Source organism: Fundulus heteroclitus, chromosome 3, assembly GCF_011125445.2.
Source record: "Fundulus heteroclitus isolate FHET01 chromosome 3, MU-UCD_Fhet_4.1, whole genome shotgun sequence".
Lineage (NCBI taxonomy): Eukaryota > Metazoa > Chordata > Actinopteri > Cyprinodontiformes > Fundulidae > Fundulus > Fundulus heteroclitus.
Window position 1 is genome coordinate 6151364 of NC_046363.1, and position 20894 is coordinate 6172257.

The 20894-nt window shown below is 42.7% G+C and overlaps 1 protein-coding gene across 3 annotated transcripts; it reads right to left on the reverse strand.

Annotated features, from left to right (window-relative positions):
- Positions 1-31: 31 nt before the first annotated feature.
- Positions 32-20891, reverse strand: LOC105933122 (sperm-associated antigen 1). 3 transcript variants are annotated; one of them, XM_012872512.3, is made up of 19 exons: positions 20764-20891; positions 20377-20512; positions 16593-16752; positions 16378-16500; positions 16221-16291; positions 15977-16089; positions 15776-15881; positions 14289-14419; positions 14084-14190; positions 13194-13320; positions 9391-9846; positions 6857-6956; positions 6381-6533; positions 5595-5752; positions 3823-3964; positions 2544-2670; positions 2290-2448; positions 1393-1716; positions 32-1289 (listed from the first exon to the last, which is right to left on the reverse strand). In XM_012872512.3, the coding sequence occupies exons 2-19, from the start codon at positions 20508-20510 to the stop codon at positions 1161-1163; spliced, it is 2820 nt and encodes a 939-aa protein (XP_012727966.2). In that variant the 5' UTR covers positions 20511-20512; positions 20764-20891; the 3' UTR covers positions 32-1160. The 3 variants fall into 3 exon arrangements, with proteins under 3 accessions (XP_012727966.2, XP_021177156.2, XP_012727968.2); XM_021321481.2 differs by having other exon boundaries at positions 20759-20873; XM_012872514.3 differs by lacking the exon at positions 20764-20891 and adding an exon at positions 20616-20736.
- Positions 20892-20894: the final 3 nt, after the last annotated feature.

Here is a 20894-nt window from a genome sequence, read left to right on the forward strand (position 1 = left end):
ATACAAGAATTTGCTACTTAAACTCAGCATGAAACAGATTTTCTTTGACTTTATTGAACAGGCCTCTGAATTCTGTACAGATGACAACTTTACTGAAACATACAGTTAAAACCACGGTGTTGAGAACTGAAAAATGTGTAATTATTGCCTCTTGCCCCCACTGTGGGTCCCTGAACTTAACTTTACATTCATGAAGAACAAAACATTTTAGAACTGGGCCAGCTCTCTGCAACGACGATGTATAATATTTATTCTTTTAACGTGTAAATCGTAGCTTTAAATGAGGACAAACTCTGGTAGTTGTGTTCTGTGCAGGTTCGTGGACGCTCAAAGGTCCAGCTGCTTCCAATAAGTTGACTCAGGCAAGAAGTAAAGCAAACATCTGATGATGCTGCTTTACCCAAAGCTTTTCCCACGTTTAAGCTGCTGTGGAGAGGAGCGTTCAGACCGACGCTCCACCCAAGGCTCTATCTCCTCAGAAGGACTTTACGATTTCACACATCTTATTGCATAGTTGCTTAAACAGAATTAAACAGGAAGGGGAATTTTTCTCGACGCCACGCTGCAGGAACAGCAGCAGGTCACAGCGCAGACAGAACATTTTAGTTTTTTTTGGTCCTTTTAGCAAGGTATCTTCAGCACTTCAGTGGCAAATGGCCCTAGTTTCATTAAGTAGCTCGAGCACGGCAAACCTTCTCTAAACATGGCTGAGTAATGACAGCCACTTATATCGGTTGACAGATTTCAAGAGCTTTGTGGATTAAATAAATAAAACCCAGTTCTGGGAACAGGAGCTCCTCTTATGTAATCCCAGCTGACCTCTGACTGGACCAAGCCCACGTCGCATGGTGGATCACATTCATTCATTTGCTAAATGAAATGATCCAGATGTACAATTAAAGTGGATTGTGCTGGTGCATAAAATCTGCATAGCAAACTCTTCAGAACAAAAAAAAATAAAAATAAAATATCATGAACCTTTATACGACCATAAAGGGTCATTCAAAAGTCAGAGGAGTTGTACAGAGATCTCAGATCAGTTCCTCGGTACTTCTGTGGACACATTCTGAGGCCGTGTGAGCTCAGTTCTGGTGGATTCTTTTTGCATAGAGCTAAGATGGGAGTTGCAGCAGCTCATGCTGGGGGGGTGGGGGGGGGGGTCAGACGTATTTGTTGGCCAGATTCTCCACGTCATCCCTGGTGAACTCTGCGCTCTCCGCAGCAGAGAGATGCTCGAAGAGCTGAGTCATGATGCGACGCTCGTCCTTCTCCAGCTGCAGGAGGACGACCTGCAGAGAGAATCTGTTGTTCAGCACCAGAATCTCAGCTTCATTTACATGTGGGATGTATAAAAAAAAAGAAAAAAACATTTGACTGTGAAAGCAGTCTTACCGAGAACCTGTCAGTGGTGTGGAGGTGGCTGAGATGCCGGTAGACCAAGTTCGGGTTTTTTTCCAACAGATCTGAGTCGAGTGCCTTCATGATGAAGCTGACGGTGTTCCCATCCAGCTGGTTGCTAAGATACTTGGGAAGCATTTCTGGCTCTGTGGAGGCCAGCAGTTCGGCGCAGGCTGCTGTGTTTCCGCTGCAGCGCGCTGCGTTCAAGGACTGGCCAAATTCATAGGCGTTGCTAGCTTTGAGGTTGACGCTGATGTTGTCCGCGGCGCGGCTCCGCTCCGTGTTTGGAGCGTCCGTTCTGTCCTCGTCGTCGTCAACCTGCGGGATGAGATGGACACGCTCTACTTGCTACTTTGTCACAAAGTATGCGCTCTTCCACGGGAATCTGAACTAAGACCACCTTTATGTCTTTCACTAAAATCTACAGGTGCTTCTCAAATTAGAATATTATAGAAAACTCAGTTCACTAAGTGAAACATTATATAGACGAATTACACACCGACTGATGGTTATAAACCTTTATTTCTATTAAGGATTTTTTTTCAAATTGTTAAGACTTCACACACTGCAAAAACAGTACTAAGTCAAATTTTCTTGAAATTGGTGCATTTGTCCTTGATTTTAGCAGGTAAATAGGATGATCTGCCAATGGAGTGAGAATTTTCACCCCTAAAATAAGATAATTGGACATCCTGCACTTGAAATAAGATGATCAATCTCATTCCATTGGCAAATCATCTTATCTACCTGCTAAAAATCAAGGACAAATGCACCAATTTCAAGAAGATTTGACTTATTTTTAGTTTTGTTTTTGCAGTGCATGGACTTTAATTGTGACTTTCTATCCAGATAAAGATTCCCAGCTAGATTATTGCTGAAGCGTGGCCCTACCTCTGTGATGGGGACGGTCTTCCTGGCTTTGTCGTCTGGGCTTCTGGCCAGGCTCTGCCGAAGCAGCACTGTGACCTCCTCCAGCTCCTTCTCAGCCTCCTGCACATTGGGGTCCAGCTGCAACACCTGCTGCAGATCAGAGCTGCATGCCAGGTAGTCCTGATGCAACACAGACAAACTGGGTCAAGTTTTCCACAAGCCTTCAAATGTTCCTGCGTGAACAATGGAAGCTCGCTCTGATGAGGTGCGCTGACCTGGAGGCCTTTGTTGGCCAGGGCGCGTCTGTAGAAGGCCTTCTTGTTGTCAGGTTCCAGCTCCAGGGCGGTGTCACAGTCCTGCTTGGCCTCTGGGAACCTCTCCAGCTTTAAGTAGCACAGAGCTCTGGAATCACAGTCATTTCTTGTCACCAGCAGCTCAACCTAACAGATGCATGCCTATAATTAGCTCCGTTTGATCACACAGAGACTTGCATCAGTCTTTACACCCCTTTACTTTTTTCATGTTGCAACCACAATGGATTTTACTCAGATTTAATGCCTCTAACAGGATTTGTCCCAGGGTTGTCCTGCGTTCAGCTCCATCCATCTTCCCGTCAACTCTGAAGAAAAGCATCATCTGACCAGAGCACCTTCTTCCACACGTCCCACATCCACAGCTTTTCCCACCAGAACTGTGCAGATCCTTGAGAGTTTGCAGATCCAGATGCACACAACAGTTCATGGATTCTCATTTAAGACCATGATTCCCAAATACTGGCTACTCTCTGTTACATGAAACCCGGATAAGATACATGAAAGTTTGGGGTTGTGAACAGACAAAATGTGGGAAAGTTTAAGCGGCGTGAATACTTTCTTGAGTCAGTGTAGAAACCTGAAGAGATCGTTTTCATATTTAGGGTTTTCTACATATTTCAGTACGGTACATTTAAGACACGAGGTGAGTTTCAGACTTATGTGAAGGACAAAATATAATTTAGGTTAAAGCCAAACCATACCTACCTAATAGTTTTAATTTATGTAACACCTTAAGCATAGTAAACAAACCTTTATTCACTTAAGTTGGTGTTTTTTAAGCCCTGGGAGGTGCTTGCACACCTATGGACCAGGTAGCTGTAACGCCTTGAAAAACAGAGCGTGAGCTTCACAACAGCTGCTGAGGCCTGGCCTTTTTAGTTCAGCCAGAACTACGGCATGAAGGGCTGTCGCTGCAGAACTGGAAGATCTAACCACATTTAAAAAGTTTGAAGGCTTAATGTTGGGACTGAATAAAGATTCTGTTTAAATGCAGGAAAAAAAATATTCCATGAAATAACCTCTAAATCGCTTTCAGCGGCTGCCTCGGAGGCAAACGTGGCTCGTTTCAGCTTCCTAAAGCTATTATCACAGCAGAGTTCATGAGACACGTGCAAACAGAATCGCACAGCAGGAGGTTTCTCATCTCAGCAGCAGTTTCCTTGATTTATTCTCAGCCGTCTGCCAACAATAGACAGAACAAAGCATCAGGATGGAGGAGAGTGAGAGGGAGGCCTCTCACCTGTTGGTGTAGATAGCACACTCCTTTGGCTTTAGTTTAAGGCATTCTGTGTACTTCCCCAGAGCCTCCTGGTACTGGCCCTTCTTCACAAATTCATTCCCTTCTTGCTTCCAAGCTGAAAAACGGATTTCCGCTCTCCTTTCTGCAACACAAAATAAAGCGGTGATTACTTAGCATTGATTGTTCTTGTGCAGACCACTTCCATTTGCCCCTCGCTCAGCGTCATAAATCCAGCTGACAGGACATTTTAATTGGCCTCCTTTTCACAAGCCGGTGCCGTGCAGCGCCAGGGTTTAACTTTGTGAAGGAAGCTGTGCTGGTTGGACACATGGCAGAAAGGTGCAGTCAGCAATCAGTCGCAGGGTGAACTACGGGCTAATCAATCTGCTGCAGAGCATCTTCAGGGAGAGGAAACGGTGCCAGCAGCTCTATTCTTTATTAAAGGTTATTATTAGCTGTAGCCAAACCTGGGGAATGAAGGAGACGTGTGGCGACTAATATATCGTATAGTAACATGACTAATATTTCGTCATGTTACCACCACGCACTCCTGTGTATTTTACTGGAATGAAAGTTGTATATGTGAATATAGATGAAATGGAGGCAAAATGATACGTGCAGAGCCCTGAGATTTAGCTCTTTCATTAGAAGCAGCAGGTTTCTGATAGATTTGCCTCTGCAAACCTCTCCAGAAAGCCTGGAAAAGCCTGGAAAAGCCTACAGTGCGTTCGTATTCAGGCCCTTTGACTGATCCCTGAAACAAAACCCAGTTCCATAGACTGCCTTTACAGGTAGCCGTATCTCTTAGACTTACACAACTTTGTCATTTTGTATGCACAGAATGCGTACAGAACGAAATTTAGTTGCATACAGCTTGTAAATTACAGTAAATTACAGTATAAGGTGCAGCAGTGATTTAAAAGTAAGCAATTGAAATGTAAACAATGCAGGAGAAAGAGACAGTGTGCGACCTAGCCCGACAGGCCGGGCACAGAGAACACTGGTCAGAGAAGCAGCAGAGGTCCTTTCTCGCAGGGCTTTTCCCGTCACACAAGCTGTGGGACTGGTCCTTCACAGGGATGGGGGAGAGGGAAGCTGGATAACGACCCTAAACAAACCAGTTAGAGCTACAGTGGAAGTGTTTAGGCATCAAAATGACCCAGTCAAACTCCAGACCAAACCCAACTGAGAATCTGTGGCCACACTTGAAGATTTCTGTTCATGAAATGCATACCAGCCAGCTGAGCTCGACGTGTTTCACAAAGGCACACAGGAACAAAGCTGGAGGAGATGTACACCAAACAGCTGTAGTTGCATTGACTTGGGGGGGGGGGGGACTGAATACAAATGCACTCCGCACTTTTCAGATTTTCCCTTTTCAAATTGAACCCCCCCCCTCATAACTATGCGATACTTTGCCTTTTAACGTAGGATCCAGTAAAATACGCCAAACGCTGCTGCTGTAGTGTGAAGAAATGTTCCAAGGGGTATGAATACTTTTGCTGCCTACAGTGCACTTCTCAAGATGTTCACGTCTTGGAGTGAAACATAACAGGTCCGCAGTGTTCAGCACAGCGACAGAACAACACGTGCATAATTAGCCTAATTCATGTAAGGCTGGATCAAAACCAAGGCCCACTCCTAAACCACACACTGGTGCTGACGCTTTAACAATAGCAGAACAAATGAACCAAACGACGGCTAAAACAAAAACCACGAGCCCGGCTGCATTTCTAGCAGCTGGCCGAGCACAGTGCATGTTAGTGACAGACCTGCTTCCTGGGTGGCTTTCTCTGCTCGGGCCTGCAGGACCTCTTGGCTGGGGGGCTCTTCTCGCCTATGCTGCTGAGCCGACAGCGGCACTATGGGAATGTCTGGAAGGTTGTCTCTCCACTCGGGGCCATCCTGCTCGATCAGCAACCGCGTGATTCTGGAGGGAACGGCCCACGTTTGAAAAGAAATATACATCCAAATCCAAAAATACCGACTCTAAACGAAATAAAACGTGTCTTCTTTCAGCCACGTTCAGCTTTGATTCAAGCGTTGACCATAAGGCATTTTTAAGACGGCCGGCTTCAGTAAACAATGTTATTTATTCTATGGCGGTGTTTTTTAAGTGCTCTTGAGCAAACTGAGAGTCACTTCCCCAGACCTGATGAGTGAGTACAAGTACTTGTATTGCGTAACATGAAAGCACATGTACTTTACCAGCCATAATTAGCTCCTAACTCAAGCTAAATCTCTAAGTGACTGAATAAACCGCTTAATTTAGTCTCTGGAAATGTAACAGTTTAAATTCTAAAAATACGATGTATAAACATAAGAAACTAAAAACAGATAAACAAATTCAATGTGTGTTTTTTTTATCTGTCCCTGCTAAGACGGCAGGTTTGAGCCAGAACCAAATGGCAAAGATGCCATTTTTAATGAACAATGCATGTAAATGGATTAGTTGATATGTGCAGACTCATTTTTCCATCGCTCCTCCATGGTGTCGCTCTGGCTCTCCAGCCTTCTGCCGCCTCTCTCGCGGCGCTCAGAGGGCTGGTAGCTAATACCTGTTGACGCTGTCGTGTGCCGCCTGCACGCTGATGTCGATCTGCAGCACCGTCTTGTAATCCACGTAGGCCTTCCTGTAACGCTCCAGCGACTCGTAAGCCATGGCCCGCCGCAGGAGGGGCTTGAGGGAGAACGGCTGCAGCTCCAGGGCTCTGGTTGGTATAAATAGACATAATTAGACAGGCACAAAGGATCAAGTCTGAGGCCCCTGTAATACATGTAAGAGGAGCGGTTTGTGTTTATGTATGTGAACTGAGGGTCACGTCATGTCCGTATGCTATTTTAGGGCTCTGGGTTACCTAATGCATTAACAATCAGTGCGCCGTGTGTTTTGTAATCCTATCCTTTCTACAAGCCCATCAAGTGTTTTAGGGCTAGTAAACGGGAGGCTGCCCCAGAGATTATTTTCATCCCTTCCACCACGTCTTCACTAAATGACTGCAGCTTCTCTCACATCCCGTTTGTTCTTCCTCACCTGGTGCAGTCCTGTATGCACTCCTGGCTGTTGCCGTCTTTCAGGTAGCACGCTGCTCTGTTGGAATACAGAACACACAGATCCTCAGGACTGTCGACGCCTGCGTGGAAAGAGAGCGTTTAGGGGAAAAAGCCGTCATCGATTCAAATAGGCAGGCACACCAACATCCACAGCTGCAATGACTACAGCTTTAAAAACTTTGCACCATGTTCACATGTTATCAGACGGTTTATTGTGCTAACGTGAAATACTTCAGTCGCTGCTTTTGTATTATCCATGGTGCTTTTTGTGTGTACATGCTGCAATGGGGGCTTCCTCCACTTAGAAAAAAAAAGACCTTTGTTTGATTCTGTGTTACCAGAATAGCATCATAAAAAGCTTAATGTCAGTGGGACAACTGCTAAGCTATCCAAATGTACATTTATGACTACATTTTATCCGTGCATGTGTCTGTCACCGCAGTGTCACAGCTTTACCTGTTTGTTATGCCACCTTGTTTGAATTTATTTATTTAGGGTCAACTATACACATAAACCCCACAAATATTGGGTTAGCTATCCCTTAGAGAGCTGCAGAGAAACTACGCAGCTTTATAGCCATCAACACCTTTGCTCTTATTCTGGCAGAACCAGTTCTGATGCGCGTTTGGGATGTTTGTCCTGTTAGAGCACTCTGTCAGGTCCAAGTTTCAACCGTCTAGCTTTTTAGTCGAGGTGAGGCAGCCCTCTGTTGTCATCGCAGCTTCACGGCCGACAGCTAAACGGGCCCTGGCCATGATGCTACCCCCACCATGCTTGACATGGGCTACAGTGTATGGTATGAAATCCCCGCGTTGAGCCTTGTTCCCTACTGTGTTGCTCCTGATCCTCCTAACAGATGTGCGTTCATCTGAGGGGGACGGTTTGGGCTAGGTGGTAAAAACATGGACGGTGTTCAGTATCTGGTGTTCCAGCTGGACAGGGAGCCCAAAGACAGATTCAAACTGGCTTTGGAAAGGATAAGGCAGCAGAGTAATATTGTTCTGGATCTGCCTGAACCATAATAGAAATCTGGTAAACAGAGCTAAAAAGCTGGTTTTGTGCTATGAAACCAATCGGTGTTGAGAGGCCAGATTCTAGACAGAATTACGTCAGAAGCTTCTTGATGCCTTAAAAGGTGGTTTTCTCCACATCCGTCTGAAGCACCTTTGACCAAATACCATAGGAGCTCTACATATCTGAGCCGGTATAATCTGATCTGTGCTTTAAAGAAAATGTGTGATAAATTTAAACTTGTAAAATCCATTTCTGCTTTTAGGATCTATAAACAAATGTTTTGTTTTAAAGTCATTAAACCCTGTAAAACCGATGTAAATGCATCATTTAAAGGAAAACCAAAGGAACATGACATTTATGCCTATGATGCGTATGCACATGTTTTTACTCCACCGTACATACAGCAACATTTCTCTCCTGGTTCCACACTAATCCCACTGACCGCTCTCCTCATAGTTAATTGGCCTCTATTAACCAGCCAGCATGTGCCACATTTCTTTTTTATCTTTACGTCTCATCCGTGCCACAGAGTTAAGGGAAACAAGTCTGCGCGTTAAAGACGGAGCAACGTTCTTCTGGTGCACTGAATGCCAGCAGCGGTCTGCCATACCGGCTCTTTAAATCAAATCAGATTAGGGATAACGCCACAGCATGGCAGCGATGATGCCTCAGCAAACAGAAGAGACGGTCTACACTATGAGGCGCTTGTATCTCCTGATACACTCATATGAGATGTTGTCCCCGTGGAGCCGACCCACGCGCAGACATCCCGGGCTCAGCGGTGGGTGAGGCTGCCAAGCCGCCGCTCTCTCTCCCTCCACTGACTGTGCGGGCTCTCACTTCCTGTAAAAATGATAGCTGTGCTCTGACACATTCAATCTGGCAGTGAGTGGTTGGGGGGGTCATGTGACTTGGACAGAGCAAAGCTGAGAGGCTTAGCCCAGGCTAAAACTGAAAGGCTGTCCCTACACTCCACAGCAGCCTAAGTGTGACGCAGTGCTCGGGGCACAGAGTCATTAAACGCACCGTGAGATAATGTAACGGCTCTTCTTCAAATAGCTGCAACAGTTTGCAGACGGCCGTGGGCGCTGTCAGCTGACACAGGGGGGCATTTCACTGGTGACAACTGAAAATGCTCCATTTTCTTTTTAATTAAACGCTTTCATTGTGCAATGACAGGGAACCGGACCAGCACCAGCAGTAATGGCTGACAGCTTATGACCTTTGATTTGCTACTGCAGTGCTCAGCTACAGTCTAAAAGGCAGCGGGACCTAAACCCAGATAAGTGGTCCGCCGGCGATGAGCGGGCTGGTGAGGAAACACCAGTTGGTTAGATCCTGACTCATCAGTTTCCTGTCACTACCTGTTTATGACACAGCCGGGGCAGTTTTAACCCTGCGCGTCTGTGTTGTTACTACATCATCAAAGTTTGCTTCTCAAACGCTTACCTGCCACAGTCGAGTGGAACAAACAGGGCGCTGCCCGCCAGGAGGACTCACCTGAATCCGTGTAGCCCTGGATGGCTTGTGAGTATTTCTCCAACGCGTCGGCAAACTGTCCGTTTTTAAACAGCAGGTTTCCTTCATTCTTTAGCCGGGATAGTCGTGGTGGCAGGGCTCCACAGGGGGCATCCAGATTGACAGCTTCTTCTGCTTTGCCCCCACCTGTAGTCCCCTTACTGCTGCCGCTCTTGTCCCCCTGCTCTGAAGCTGTCGATGCTCTCTTGCTTGATCCATTGGCCACCTTCTCCTTTGACTCCTCCGGGACCTTGTACTTATCCGAGGCCCCCCCTTTGCCCCTCCAGTGCCCATGGTGCGAGTTGCTGGACTCCGTGTGCGGACCCCCGTCCCCTCTGCTGTGGGGCTTTTTTTGAGCGTTTCCCATGTCTCCCCTTACGACAGGAGCAGCTGAGCTCCTCTCCCCTCCCACAGGCTGGCTGGGTTGAACCGGACGAGCTAGAAGGTAGAGAGAGAGAGGGAGAGAGAGAGAGAGAGAGAGAGAGAGACACCCACAGGAAAGAGTCACAGCTACGTCAGAGCAGAGGGGGAAGGGTTGACACACGCTACACTTCAAACAGGGAGTTCCAGGAAACACCAACTCCCAGCAGTCTGGATGGGGGAGGGAATTAATCACAAGCACACATAAATCACATAACCCTGAGGGCCGAGAGGAATTTCCTCTGTCCATAGCACTTACGCTATGACTTGCTAATATTAGAGCCCACTCACATTTTCTGTATATATATATATATATATATATATATATATATATATATATATATATATATATATATATATATATATATATATATATATATATATATATAAACATAAAAAGTTCCTTCTTTCTGGTTTGTGTTTTACAGATAAGGACGTAAAACTTATTAGGTTTTTAACCAGGTTCTAAAATTATCCCACACTGTCATAATGAATGGAGAAAAACTAAATACACCCCAATATTCAACAGCTTTGGGAAACAACATTAGCAGCAAATACTTTGCGTAGTACTATTTAGTCTGACTCTAGCTGCCTGTCACATTGGACGTGTCCTCCACTCTTCTTTTTAACGTTGCTTTGGTTCATTGGGGGCATTTAATGCATTTGTCCACAACTCTGTACAGCGTCTTAATCTTGTCAAAGTCTGGACTTAAAGGGGACATGTCATGCAAAATCCACTTTTTTAGCCCTTAAATATATTTTGCTGTGTACTTGAAGTCTCTAGGAGTGCAGACTATTTGAATGTAGTCTTTCCAGGTGCTGCGTAGATATCTTTATATCCTGTTTGGGTCATAGTTTTCAAGCCCTTCAGTTTCCTCTGTTCTCTACGTGTTTTGAACATTTATGTCACGGTGTTCACTGCAGAGCTGCAAAACAAGGTCATGGACATCAGGCTAACCTGTTTTGATAAGCTGCCATTTTTATATTGTATTGCGATTTTGTAGTCCACACTGAAGGATGCCGAAGCTACTAGTAGACAAGTGAAAATATTTCGGTAGTTGGGTGTATCGATATAACAAGCGTCCCCCAGCATATAACAAAAAAAGTCTGAACATGGTGGAGGGGAATGTTCTGCGACCTGGAGGGGGGCGGGGTGTAAAGAGCCTGCTTTAGATTTAAAGGGACAGCAACAAAACTAGTTGCTCTCAGACGCACCTCAGAACAGGGGTAAAAGGGTTGCGTGAAGCAACAATGAGGAGGAATTCAGACCAACGCACTGCAGATCCACTTTATATAGACCAAAACTGAATGATTTCAATGTGAGAAGGAAAAACCTAAAATCATGACCTGTCCCCTTTAAACTGGGCCACTGTAACAAATTGATTCTGCTCTTGAAGACAGTTGGAGATTTTTTCTACTGTGTTTGGGATAATTGTCCTGTCCAGCCTACCGTCAGCTGTGGGACAGATGGGCTTACATTCAACTGTGCAAAACTTTGCTATACAGACTTGGTCATTGTCAACTCAAGATGCCCAGATCCTCTGACTGCTAAATATCCTGTGTTAAAAATGAAGAAAACATCTCCACCTTGATCCAACTAACCCCTCGTTTCAGCTGGAGCTGTGCAAACTAAGTCCTGGTGCGATATTCTCTTGGGAGAGAACAGACTGTCTCCTGGCAACCCTAACAAACAAGCCATGCTTGTTCAGCGCTTTCCAACTCGTACTATTGTAACTTCAACCTTTATCACGCTACCTGACAGGGAGCTCTTTTTGAGGCAGTTTCTTTAAGCTTTGCAGGTCTTAGCTTGTGGGGAATTCTGGGAGATGTTCTCTCCTGGGAAGGGTGGTAACAGTCTAAGATGTTGTCAGATAACCTTAAACCCTTCCCAGATCTCAAGGGTCACTGCTGTTGCCTTTCAATTTTGGTAAATTTCCACTGGGGCTTCATTATTGTTGAATAAGCAACTAACGCAAATGTTGACATTTAGTAAAGATGCTTGGAATCTGCTGTGTGCTTTTATACCCCTTAGGTTACAATTAAATAGTTTTAGAAAAAGGTAAGGAATAGATCATTAGCTTCTGAAATGTAATGAATGGTAAGAGGAGGTCCTGTCTTCTTATTATGACTGTATGTATCTTCCAAGACTGCTGTTTCTGTTTTATTCCTCGACTTCCTAGATGCCAGCAGGCTCATAAATATATCCTTTAAATGCCTGCATACTAAGGAGGTTGTAAAAGAAAACCACAGACTGTTATTATTACGTCTGTCATATATAATTAAACCAAAAATTAATCATACCTCCTGCAGATTTAGATTTAAAAAAGGAAAATTTTTTGGGGGGCGGGGGAATTTTTTGCGGCTCTAATGGCTCGCTTTTTCTGAAAGTAGACTGACAGGAAGGGGGTGGAAGAGGGGGAGAGATATGCAGCAAAGGGCCGCGGGTCGGATTCGAATCCGGGTCGACCGTGTCGAGGACTAAGGCCTCTGTATATGGGTCGCGGTACCTGCTGCGCCACGAGCGCGCCCATTTAAAGGAACTTTTTAATGTTATTAACATTTGTTTGTTTTTTCATTTGATGGCAAAGACACCCTCCAATGGTTAGCTCTACAGAGAAAATGAGAAATGAGAATGATTGCTGTAATGCCAGAAAAGATTTTATTTAATGGATTATTGAGAAGAGTATAAATGTTTTTGGAAATGTTGCTTTTGTTAAAATGTGAATAATTCTTTTTATTGTATTTTAAAATTGTTTCATTATCCTCTGAGCTGCCTGCCTCATTCCCTGTCAGAAACATTTTTTTTTTACTTAAAACCTAATTTTGACATTAAAATAATTCTTAATCTGCCTAGTGTACAATTTATTGTTCTAAGTTTCTGGGTTTTCAATATTGTTATTTCTATTATAGTATACATTTGGGTTATTTTTTTTGGTGCTTAATGCAAACATTTTCTCATTTTTTCCAGCCTCTATGGAACTCTGTAAATCAGTGTACAATAATGTAAAAGCAGTTTGATCAGCCCTGAACCGTATTTCTGTAAAAAAATAAAATAAATAAATAAATAAAAAAAATAAAAATAAATAATAAAAAAATAATAATATATATATATATATATATATATATATATATATATATATATATATATATATATATATATATATATATATATATAATTCCATCTTCAGCTGTATAACATATTCAATAATAAATGCTGAACACGCTGTCTTTGAAAGGAAAATGGGAGCATTTAAAATCAGTGACATGTTGGTTTTTAGAAGCACTGTATTAGACCATTGTTTCTGTCTGTGTGTGGAAATCTGTAAATCAAAGATACTGATAATTATGACAAGCTTCAGTCTCACCTCTCTGCTCCTCCTGTTCTTCTTTGTAATAGTCTTCTTCTACCTCTTCAATGAGGAGCTTTTTTCCCTTGCTTTGCTGCTCTGGTAGAGAATCTGACACCTTCTTCTCAATTTTAGACAGAAGTTGCTAGACAAAAATAATTAACACGTTAGAACAGCCAACACCAATTTAATTTCTAAAAGTTAACAGAAACCACCACCTGACTGTTCTCAAGTGAACACCATACGGATTATATCCTTGGGAATAAAACCTTTTTTTCACATTGACCTCTCCAAAAATTACACATAAAACAAAAAATTGTGAGAATCATTTGGGATTTTTCAGTTTTCCATTTTACCTGGCCCAACTAAAACAGTGCTCCTACAGTGGCTCGCAATAATATTCAAGTCTGCTGAAGGTTTTCACATTTTGACACGTTACAACCTGAAAATCCGATATATCTTATTAAGAGTTTATGTGACACAACAATAGCACACATTTGTTTTCTTTTCTTTTTGAAAAGAAAACACTGTATGCGCCCCATACAGTGATTAAAGCAATACTGCTTTAAACTTCTGCACAATTTTATCCTTGACCCGTCTGCTGGGTTCCTTACATTAAATACAGGAGGAATTTATTTTCCAGGGTCAAATGCGGTATGACACCTAAATGAGGTTGAATATAAGTGCATGTCATAAATTATTATTTGTAAAATGTTTTATCATTTAGTTTTATTCACAATGATGAGCTGTCTATGTGAATATTGTATGCAGACTTTTGCAAGGCACTGCACATTTCATATGCTGTATCACACTAATAAAGCCCTTAATCTAAGACAAATACTATGACACCTAGTGGACAGGATGTCCACAAGCACAGAATGAATGTCTCTCATAACCTTGTCACCTACAATAGCTGCAGGATTGTTCGGCTCCTCCTGAAGCACCATCCTCAGGTCTTCAGAGGCCATTTGAAAGTTCCCCATGTGATTGTGAACAGTGGCACGACGGAGCAGGGCTGATTAAAAGCAAATAGATTATATAAAATACCACAATCAGAAATTGACATTTTTAACAGCATAAATCCACCAGATTACAGATACAAACAGAAAGCACCTTTTTTATTCCTTGGTTCTAGCTCAAGCACCTGCTGACAGTCCCTCATGGCCTCGTGCCAGTGCTCCAGGATGATCTCTGCCTGTGCTCTGTTGTTGTATGCACTCACAGTGGCTAAAATGGAAAGGCTCCTATAACAGAAGCGAGCAAAAGAACAGCTTGATAGTGAAGATAGAACAAACAGTTGATACCAGATGTTTTTATATCGTATAAAAAAAAACCAACAGAACTGTTATTTGATTGAATAAGACTAAGCTCCGGTTTTAGGTTGGTTAGGAACCACCAAAACTATTTCTATTTGCTAAATGCCAGAATAATTAAACAGTTATTTAGAGAATTTGGGATCAATATCCTTTAGTTTTTGGTAGAATTGTCATTTAAACTGTATGACTTGGTTCAAACCCAGTTGCATCTACGAGCTTGTAACAATTCTTTGCTGGGATTTTGGCCCATTTCTCCTGACAGAACTGGTGTAACTGGGTCGGTTTTATAAGCCACATTACTTGTACTTGTACACAGTACCTCCATGTAAAAATTCTGTCACACACATACTTCCATCTTGGATGATGGCATCAGACCTACAAGCTTACCAATTTTTTCTTCCATTTGTAGCACTGGTCATTTTAGCCAGGCACTTTAATTTCAGTTTCACCAAACCAAAGGACGTTTCCAAAGATTAACTTCTTTGTCCTTGTGTGCATTTACAAACTGTACTTTTGGAGAAAATACCTCTTCCTCGCTGAGTGGCTTTTCAGGCCATGTCAGCACAGGACTCTTCATGGAAGATATTGATAACCTCTAACTAACTTCAGCCAGCATTTTCACAAGGTCTCTTGTTTTTGCTACGGGGTTGATTCACACATTTGACCCCTGAGCAGTTCACCTGTGGGACACTGAACCCATCTCGTTCATAAACCGTCTGATGGCTGGATGTATGCCTATATGGTTCCTATCCTGCAAACCAAAGATTGTACTCATGGATGAGCCAGACTATGATGTCACACAAGGAAGTAGTGTGTTTGAGGTGTGCCTGCAAAATTCATCTGCAGGTGTGTCTCCTATTGAATCAAATCTTTGTGAATTAACGTATTGAAGCTGTGATATCATTGTCTATTTCCCAAACCTTTTTTATTAATTGTGGTGAATGAAAACTTCAGACATTGAAGAAAATAATATAGAGTGCCTAAATAATTCTCTTTTTTATTGCATTCTGGCAATTATTAAATAGAAATAACTTTGGTACTCTTTATGGACCTAAAAGAGGAAACAATTTGTCTGACTTAATTTCAGAAAGTGGGAAAAATCGGGTTGTGTCTTTTTATGAAGCCTAATTTCAACTGTATCCATTTACAGAAAGAAATATTAAAGAAGGAATAAAATCCAATCCTAATAAAAAATATAATTTTACTGAAATAATTTTGTTTTCAAAAAATCTTCCTGTACAAGGGGAGGTTCCTCATTGTATGAAGGTGTTTAGAGTAGCTGACCTGGTGTAGTATGCAACCGCCTCTTCGTAATCGTTTGCTCTGAAAGCTTCGTTGCCCTTATCCTTTTCACGGTTTGCTAAAAGGAGCTTCTCCTGTTGCGACAGCACTGGACCACATACCACACACACGTCACACACATGCCCAACAGCTTCTGTGTATTCATCACAAACAACACATGCATTCATGAACATGATACATTACATGAGGCATCCACTTCTCTCTTGATGTTGGGATTTCCTGTGTTTAGAATGGCGGGTGGGTCGTTTTTTAGCATGTTTCCATCTATCTTCTCACATTCGCCTTCCACATCAAACCTGAAAAAATGTAAATGTTAATCATTGCATCTAAAGATAGCATGATGTATGTCAGAGTGCCTTTAGGTGCTGTAATAGTGCATTCTTTACTTCAAAGCATAACAGACAAAGGTGCAGAGAAAGTAGCTCACTTGTCCCATTCTTGGTAATCACGAGGAAGAATACGTTTTGAGGGATTTATTCTTTGTTTTGGAAATGATTTCTGCAGCAGAAGGACACTATGTTAAAATGCTTTCTTAATGAAATTGCTGTAAATGTTTACAGTACAACTGTCTAAAATAAACTTACCTCACTAAGTGGAACAAAGGAACTGGAACTTCTTACAGGAGGTATTTCCCCTTTTACTAGGTCATTAAACCCTGACCCCTCTTTAAGCAACCTTTCAGTTTCCTTGGTTTCTTCTGCCCATGTCTGTAAAAAAAAGTTAAAATATGTTCATAAGTGAAAAACATTCTACAGAAAGCAAATTTTGAAAGAAAAAAAAATATGACTGGGTATCATACCATTAAGTCGTTGACGATTTGGTTCCACTCATCTTTAGAAAAACTGGCTTTTGTGGCAACAGGGTTTTCCTTCCTGAGGGCTCGACTCTTAGGGTTCAGCTTCTCCAAGTGACTTTCACAGAACTTGATCAGATGGGGATATATGCCCTCTTCCCCAGACCTGCACACAAAGCAAGTCCTGAGTTATCAGACTTCAACTCGTAAAACTTTAGTCCCCATTAGTATTCTATTGTAAAGTGATTTACAGCCAGGGTTGCCAACATTTGAATGGAGGCTGGAGGGAGATTTGGCCTACAGAAGTGTGTGTGTGTGTGTGTGTGTGTGGGGGGGGGGGGGGGGGCAATTTGAGGTAACAATAAGTTTTAGAAAAGCAGGTCTTTTTAAATAACCTGGCTCACAAATCGCAGTACAGACTGTATATCAATGCGTCATGTTTTGACTCTAAAACACCTCTGGTACTGAAGAGGGGAGCTACCAATGGAAACAACAGCAGCCCCTGTTCCACCGGCTCGGTTTGGCCACGCATCGCTTGGCTCTGCCCACTTATCCATGTTTCAGGAGCAGCTTTTTTCAGGGCTAGCCCAGGTTTCTCCGGCCCTGCTCATGACCAGGGTTAAACCGAGTGGACTCGAGTGGAGTTTTGAATGAACGCACCTCTTTTCAGTGATTGGCTGAGGGGCGAGTAGAAATGAAAAGGTTTTTCTTTGAGGAAGTCCAGAATAACTGAAGAGTGACGACATTAATATTAAGGACTGTTATGAACGGAGTGGGTCAAGCCGAAATATAATTTTACTATTTGCAAACCACGAACCACGCCTCAAGAAAAAAAAAAAGAACACTTCAGCTTTCTAAATGCAGAGGCGCTGTATCAGATGCATGGATTTATCGAGGCTTTCTCTCACATTACACTCAAAGCTGTCTCTGAAGTGTCCATCCATCACCTCATGAGGTACAAGGCAGCGGCTGTCTGAAAGGCCGCTCAAGTTCGGGGAACACCTGAATGCTAAAGCCACTCCCAGGAGGTGTTTTCCCTCTAACAGGCATTTCTAGGACTGGAAGAGGGAAAGGCAAACCGCAAAGATAAACCGAGAAGGGTGGAGCGCAGCTGGGCGGGCCAAACAGAGTAGGGTCTGTGGAACTGCAGCTAAAGGGGCTCCCCTTAACTCTGTCTGTGCAACATCAACCTGAATTATGCAGACACAGCACAAGTTATAGACTGATTTTTAACATGAGAGAGTGTTGCCGTATAAATGGTAAATGGACTGAATTTATAGTCATGCCAACCACTCAGAGCGCTTTAGACTAGAGCCACATTCAGCCAATTGCACACACATTCTTAGACCGCAGATCGGGAAGAAACCAAAGGTTAAGCACCTTGCCTACGCAGGAGGAAGCCAACATGAAACCCACAACTTTGTGATTGCTAATCGACTATTCTTCCAACTGAGCCACAGTAGTATGGTACAACAGTACCTTTAACCTAAATGGCTGTTCGTGTGAGAACGCCTCCTGGCCTCAGCAATAACGCCGCCCGTCTCAAATAAACTTGATGGCTGCTGAGGAAGTAATGCAGTCATTTGATTCAGGTGTGCTGGAGCAGAGACATGTCTAAGACATGTAGAACAGTGGGTCCTGAGAAAAGGGATTTAAACCCACCGGTCCAGACCAAAGAGCGGCTTGTGAAATCACCTCTACTATCACTGCAGGACCTCTATCCAGAGAGTATACATGGTAGACGCAGCCTAATCCTCTGTCATCACGCTCATGTCCGGCAGAGGCTTTTTCACTCAGTCTTTCAAGAAGAGATTGGTTGTCAAGTGTAACATATCAGCGCTGAGGAACAGCTTCTACTGTTTTCTATCTCATGTTATCACTGTTACCTAAATTTATGGCAGCATGACTCTACAGTACTCTTAGTTGTTGGGACAAGGTTTTGCCTGCTGCTCTCCAGCTCTGCAAGCCAATGGTCATGGCATGGTCATGTTGATATAAGACTAGGCTGCTTAATCCTACTTCACTTTTGTAGCCACCAAACCAAGAAAGTGTCTAGGCCACAAATCATGGATAAGCTACAACTGCTGCTTCCAGCATCACCATAATGCACCGCCACAATCTCACCATGGAGGTTTTGAAAGCGCTCTACGGTCTGGGGAACATAGTGCGGTGTGTCGGTGGGCTGAACATCTGTGTGGTTACAGACCTAAGTTGGTGTGTGACAAATCACCAGTCACAGAGGCAAACGACTTGCTATTGTTTTGCACAGATGGTGGATAGTGCCGAGTTTTGTGTCTTTTTATCTGTTGCCCAGTAACAGTTCATGTTGGTCAGAGCATTTGTCCACCGAGAGAGAAACCGTCAAAACCGCCACGGTGCTGAACTTAACAAATCGCGGACGGTCGTGTGGAAAACAATATTTCCATGTGCAATATCACTTTCCTTATTTGGAGTGAGCTTTGTCTGGGTTTGAGTGATGTGAGAAAGAGAGGAAAAGAGTTAGACTCATACCAGATGTGTGAGTTGTTAATCTTGTTAAAATGATCGTATTAAAGGGGTCTAGACTACTCTATGAACGTTTATGCCAGTAGCTCAATGCATAGAAAGGTTTTTCGGCCTATTATATTTTATTTCTGTGTTTTACACTTTGTTATTGCTCTAGTTGTTAATAAACAAAGCACTTTTGTGTATATTTACCATAATAAGACCACATATCTGGAAGTAGGATGTTGTAAATGTACGCAATGAGTAAACGAAGTGAAGCGATGCAGCCGAGTGAGCCAGCAACGTAACGCTGTAGATCGGGTCTTTGACCACGGCGAACAGTCCCTTCACTGCGAGGCAGTGCAGGACGGTCTGCTGACTCTGACAACAGCTGCGTCAGTTGTAGATGGCACAACCATGTTTATGTCTGCTGATCACGCCTGGTGCAAAGCTCAGGCTCAAAAAGGACTAAGTGATCACTATCAGGATGAACACTTGCTGTATATTGCTGTATTTGAATAAAAAATTATGTTTTTTTTGTGTTTTATTTTTGTGGTCAAAATGTATGAGACTTGGTCCCTTTAATACACTATTTCTGCAATTATTTAATAGTGTTATTTTATTTGCTATTGAAAATGAAGAGCCACAATAAATTGTTCAGATGAAATATGTTTTTAACACCTTTTAATGTGATTCATCCTTTTGTTTCTATTATCTGTTTCTATTAGCTTTAATAAAATTAGGTCTATCCACATAAAGAACGCATTCCATATAGAATTATATAAAAAAAACATATCATTTTTATATCCTTACTAAGTTACTTTAAAAAAAAACACATGAACAAGCAGCCTCATTTTTATTTTTATTTTTCATTGTGGAGCAATGTGAGCAGATTAAAAGTGGACCTATTGCAGCTTCTGACCCTCTGAGGCCATATTATGTTTATATGTGGACAGCTTTTAGTGGCCGTAGTATTCTGCAAGAAATTTCAAGACATGGCAGAATATTCTTAAAGCTTGAAGCATCACTTCTGTATAAAGCTAACAGAAATTCCTGTTAGACAACACCTGATAGAGGATGCAAAAGGCCTCAGATTGAGGCAAGATCATATATTATGATATTGTTTCTACCATTAAAAAGTAATTTTTATAAGTAGTTCTCTTTGGCGGAAATAATAAATTTAGAGGGTAAAGACCAAGAAAAGAAGGGAATTGTTGATTTTACTCAAGATGGCAACTCCCCCCACCACCCACACACAAAAATCTATATTTTTTACTGTGCACAGCAAGCTCAATTATAAGATTACCTCAAAATTCTCAATATCTTCTCCAGATATTTGACATCCTTGCACGTTTCGATGAAGTCATAGTCCAGGTGGTCCACAGGGACCTTTGCACTGACGTCAGTGGTTTGAAGAGGGAAAAGCGTGTCACCACTCATGGCTGAGAAAGAAGACAGATGGACAAAAACCCAGTTATCATGGAGTAACGAGAATACTATCACAGCAGACGTGATAGAAGAGCTTGTAACCTTAACGTTACCCACCTCGGTAACAAAAGGACAGTGAGCTATATTAACAGACTGACTAATTATTAGGCCATTTAACCAGCGTAACAAACCACGTCTGCCTTAGCTTAAAATAGTCCTACACGTCCAATGCAACCGAAGTTTAACCAAACCAAACCCACCATACCAGCCTTGTGTTTGAACCAGGGCTCTGTGGAAACTCTGTTGCCATGGCGACCACCCACGGAAGAGACCAGCTGGACTGATCAGGAAACACGTCACTTTCAACAAAAGGCTCCAAATTTGAACGCGGTGACC